At 53.7% G+C, this 4,799-nt stretch overlaps 1 protein-coding gene across 2 annotated transcripts; it reads right to left on the reverse strand.

The window, feature by feature from the left end:
* Window positions 1-3,244: 3,244 nt before the first annotated feature.
* On the reverse strand, window positions 3,245-4,577 carry LOC119320235 (extradiol ring-cleavage dioxygenase-like). 2 transcript variants are annotated; one of them, XM_037594339.1, is made up of 2 exons: window positions 4,249-4,577; window positions 3,245-4,074 (listed from the first exon to the last, which is right to left on the reverse strand). In XM_037594339.1, the coding sequence occupies exons 1-2, from the start codon at window positions 4,522-4,524 to the stop codon at window positions 3,439-3,441; spliced, it is 912 nt and encodes a 303-aa protein (XP_037450236.1). In that variant the 5' UTR covers window positions 4,525-4,577; the 3' UTR covers window positions 3,245-3,438. The 2 variants fall into 2 exon arrangements, with proteins under 2 accessions (XP_037450236.1, XP_037450237.1); XM_037594340.1 differs by having other exon boundaries at window positions 4,285-4,576.
* Window positions 4,578-4,799: the final 222 nt, after the last annotated feature.

Genomic DNA, 4,799 nt, shown 5'->3' on the forward strand with positions numbered 1-4,799 from the left:
TCTTCGCTGTTGGCGTACTTGGTGGCTATTTCCATCATCCGACTCAGGGTCATGTCTCCAGTTCGACCAAACTTCAGGCTCAACTCTCTGTTCTTGACGCCCTCTTTGAAGGCGCAAACCGCTTGATGGTCCGACACATTCTCTACAGTGTGATGCAAAGTGATCCACCTCTGGATGTAATCCCTCAGTGTTTCACTCGACTTTTGTACACAAAATTGTAGCTCAGTCAATCCAGCAGGTCACTTGCAAGTTCCCTCAGACGTCCTGGCGAACACTCGAGAAAGATCTTCCCAGGTGTAAATGCTGCTGGGAGCTAACTGATTCAACCATGCCCTGGCTGAACCCCCTAGCATAAGTGGCAAATGTTTCATGGCCACCTCATCATTACCGCCACCAATCTGAACAGCCACTCGGTAGTCTTCGAGCCAAGTTTCAGGCTTAGACTCTCCGGTGAACTTATTCACCCCAGTCGCCAACCTGAAGTTGGGGGGTATCACTGCGGTTCTGATCGCTCTGCTAAAACATTCTGGACCTGAAACGTGGACTCGGCTGCTTGTGGGCACATCTCTGTCATGACCACCTCTATGAGCTCTGTTTCGGTCGACCAAACCTTGCACGATGATAGATCTCGCGTCAAAGCCTGGCTCTCTGGGATCGACTGGAGCTCTCTGCCCAACACTGAGCTGGCGTCTGTCATCTTGCTGCCGATGGGCGTTAGACCCACTTCTCAGAGGAGGAGTGGGCACTCGACGCCTGTCATCACGATCAAATCGATCATCATAGTGGTCCCGTCGGCCTTCACATCCCATGCGCCTCGGAGGCGACCTTGGACTGTGAGCCGACTGAACAGTATTCGCAGCGACAGATCGACTGTGAATCCTGTTACGTGACTGTGACACAGCTGAATTCTGATCTCCTGCTGCTCGGAGCAAATCTCTGATCTGCATCAAGCCTCTTCCAGCCTCTGACTGAGAGGGCTGAATTGACTCCGCTATGCGGGCTGCAGCTGCCAAATTCTGAATTGGGGTTCGATATACCTGAGTAGGTTGCGGAAAGAGCTGACGTCGATTGGAGTTAGTCGCTCGTTGACGCGCACGCTCGTCGAGTGCTCGCTGAAGGTTCTCTAGTCGAGTGCGTTCAGCCAGGTTGGCTAAACGCGCCTCTTCCAGGGCACGAGCCTCAGGAGTTTCTCCTGCAATGGGAGTATGCAGGGCATCCATGTTCCGGCGGCGAAGTTCTTCCCTCTGCTGGGAAGTGAGCGGCTCGGGTTGGTACTCTTCATGGGCTTGAGCAGGGTCGTCCTCGTCGTCCATCCCGTCGCTGCGGGGGAAACCGGGAGGACTACGGGGCCCGTTGACCATCAGGACCTCCGCTGCCGGATCACTGCTATCGCACTCGGATGCAGTCTCTACGGAGCCAATCGACAGGTTAAACAGGCCGTAGAGAGATTCATCGGGCTCAATTGCCGCGACTTGGGTGGTGGCCGATTGGCGAGCCACTGCGTGTCTCACCCATCGCTGGAGCCTTGACCGACCGGAGCGCTTGCGCTTGCGGGGAGACAGGGAGGGAGGACGGTGCAGGAGTCGACCGGGACGGGGTCGACGGCTGCCGCAGCAAGACGCCGCGGACACACGCCCGAAAGTGCGTCGCCCCGCGGACGGGGAGCGCGTCGATGTCGAGTGGTGCCTCCTGGAGCCAAGTGGAGTCGTCGGCGATAAAAGTGAGCGCATCGAGACGGATCTCGTGGCCCTCGACCAGAGCTCCGCCGGAAACTATGATGAAGGCGATCGGACAGATTGCAACTTCTCCAAAAAAGTCGCTAAGACACCTGCCCCACGGTGGGCGCCAACTGTCGTGATTCTAAGCCTGACAGTAGAATGGGGGGTAAGTATGGAAAGGCAAGGTCCTAGCTATGGAGTAGTTGTACCCACGGATGTTTAGCGAGTTCAGGCCCTTCTCTGAGGAAGTAACAGCCCTACGTCTCGGAGCCCGAAGGCGGTCAACTGATCTCTGTGTATATGAGTTACAGGGGTGCGAACCCTTCTACCAGTGGAGGGGGTGGCTTATATAGAGGACGCCAGGACCCCAGCCAGCCCACGTAGAGGAGGGTTAAAGTACATTACATAAAGTGTCATCATGACCATTAAGACTATTCAATTACAGACCGTTTGGATGCAGAGTAGATCCTGAACTTCTGATGGTCGAGTGCATCTTCATGGTCGAGTGTCTTCTAGCCAGTCGAGTGTTGTCTCCCTTGGTCGAGTGGAACTTCTCTTGGTCGACTGGAAGGTAGCTTCGTGTGATGATGTCCTTGGGCATGGTATCCTAGATAGGTCCATGACCCTACCCTAGGTACATAACCTCATCATGACTCTCGCGAAAGCACAACCGTGCCTCTCGCGAAAGCAAAACCATGACTCTCGCGGAAGAAAAAAAAACAGAAAACACGTTTTTTTTTCGTTTCCGAGAGGCACGGCCGTGACTCTTGCGAAAGCAAAACCGTGCCTCTCGCGGAGCAAAACCGTGACTCTCGCGAAAGAAAAAAACAGAAAACGCGTTTTTTTAGTTTCCGAGAGGCACGGCGGTGACTCTCGCGAAAGTAAAACCGTGCCAAAACCGTGCCTCTCGCGAAAGAAACCGATTTTTTTTGGTCGAAAAGCTAGGGAAGGCCGGTGGAAAACCAAAACGTTGAAAAAACCCAAAAAAACGTTTAAAAAGACGAAAATGTGTGCGAAAAAAAAACAAAATTCGGAGGGAGCGCCCAGAGCGCGACACGTGGCGAATGGCTGAGAGCGCACGTAGTGGCGCTGATCGTTGCGAGGCTCCCGAAGGAGCGCTCGTTAATTAGTTGCTCTCGCTTCAGGCTTATTGATGTATCACCTTGTATAGTCTTTGTGAATAATTAATAATATGGCTGCATGCATCGTCCAGATGCAGAGGCTGGGATACATCCTCCTTTTCTAAAAAAAATATTGAAAAGTTTTAGGCCCTGTATCGGAAGAAAAGAAAAGCAAATTAACAAAATGAATAATAAACATGTTCAAACTTACATCCGTAATTGTACATTTGCAACTAAAGGTCTTCCGCCAGCCTCTCTCTACTTAGATTGCTACTTGATCAAGTAATGACCACCGCATATTACTGACTAAATCTTTGGTGCAATACTTAAGCATTTCCTACCATGACAACCTGAGGTAAGATACAACATATCTAACCATTCTATAAAGGTATTTGTTAGACATGATTGATGTCAAACCATTATAATGCACTCTATAATGTGGAAGCAACACACGGACATTTCGCTAGTATATGTAGTATTCAAATGAGTTCATGCATAATTTGATTTCTTTTTTATAAACTCCGTCACACCTGAAAAATATTCCGGTCTCCGCCACTGTTCCGACAGACTGCGGTTCCCCACTTGCGGTGTGTGGGAATTTAGTCGCATACAAGAGCAGGGGTAGCGCCGTCACACGGTGGCTCCATCAGTTTATCTTGCTGCTTGGTGGTGAACCGGTAGGACGCGTAGGAGAGCGTGGCGTTGGACCAGCTGCGGTGGATGAGCTCCGCTTTGGCCTCCGGCCCGGCCGCACCGAGCGCGACGTGCAGCGGGTACAAGTGGTCCGGCCGCGGGTGCGCTACCTTGGCGAACGGCGCCGTCTCCTCGTACCGCTTCACGTCGTCGTGCCGTCCGTTGAGTAAAGACTCCCTGAGCCAGGCGTCGAACTCAGCCGCCCACTCCGGCACGGGCTCGCCGCTGGTGGGCGCGAACGTCCGCAGGATCCGGCCTAGGTTGTGCGTGGCGCTGCCGGAGCCGACAATGAGCACGCCGTCGTCCCGGAGCGGCGCCAGCGCCCTGCCGAGGTCGTAGTGGTACGTGCCGTCGCGGTCCGTCTGCACGGAGAGCTGGCACACCGGGATGTTGGCCTCCGGGTACATGAGCATCAGCGGCACCCACGCGCCGTGGTCGAGCCCGCGGCCGTGGTCCTCGCTCACCGGCCCGAACCCGGCGTCCTCCAGGAGCTTCTTGGTCCTCATGGCCACGTCCGGCGCGCCCGGCGCAGGGTACACCAGCTACATACATATGTGCATAGGAGCAACGTCACTTTAAGCTGTATTCGTATACTCCCTCCTCTGTCCAGAATTACTTGTCGCATACATGAATAAGAAATGAATGTATCTAAAGCTAAAATACGTCTAGATACATTTATTTCTTCGACACGTATTTTCAAAGAAAACGAGTAATACCATAGACATGGATGTAGAATTATGAATTAAGGCGACCTTGTACATCTGGTCGGGGAAGCCATAGAAGTCGTAGATGGTGTCGTTGGTGCCACGGATGACGTTGACAGCCGGGGTGTCCGTCTCCCAGTGGCCGGACACGATCAGGATGGCGCGAGGCGGCTGCGGGCCGGCGAGACCGGCCGGCTCCCACGACTTGAGGAAGTGGCGCACTGGCAGCGAGTCGTCGATGGAGAGCGTGGGCGAGCCGTGGGAGATGTAGAACGTGTCCATGGCCATCGTCAAGGACGCGCTGCCTGCTGCTACCCTTGGGTTCCTTCCTATGCTCCCGACCTGCTGTTTAAATATTCTCGTTGCCGTGTAACGCACAGTTGAACGGTGCTGCCTCGCCTGCTTTGTTAGCCTACCCAAAGCTTTTTCGGCGTGCTGGGTTGGTCCGTGGTCAAGCTCCTTCTTGTACCTTTCGAGTGGGCTCAGTGTGGCTGTTGGGTTTGGATAGAGCATCTGCAATGGAGTGCCATGTTTTGGCTGACAAGCGGCTGGTCGCTCTTTAT

Source organism: Triticum dicoccoides, chromosome 6B (assembly GCF_002162155.2).
Source record: "Triticum dicoccoides isolate Atlit2015 ecotype Zavitan chromosome 6B, WEW_v2.0, whole genome shotgun sequence".
In the NCBI taxonomy this organism is placed as follows: domain Eukaryota; kingdom Viridiplantae; phylum Streptophyta; class Magnoliopsida; order Poales; family Poaceae; genus Triticum; species Triticum dicoccoides.

What these genes read in the sequence shown, in the direction of transcription:
- LOC119320235 (XM_037594339.1), bottom strand. Translation starts at nt 4,524, where the DNA reads ATGGCCATGGACACGTTCTACATCTCCCACGGCTCGCCCACGCTCTCC. An exon ending in ATTCTACATCCATGTCTATG is followed by an intron (nt 4,075 to 4,248) that starts GTATTACTCGTT and finishes ATATGTATGTAG; the next exon opens with CTGGTGTACCCTGCGCCGGG.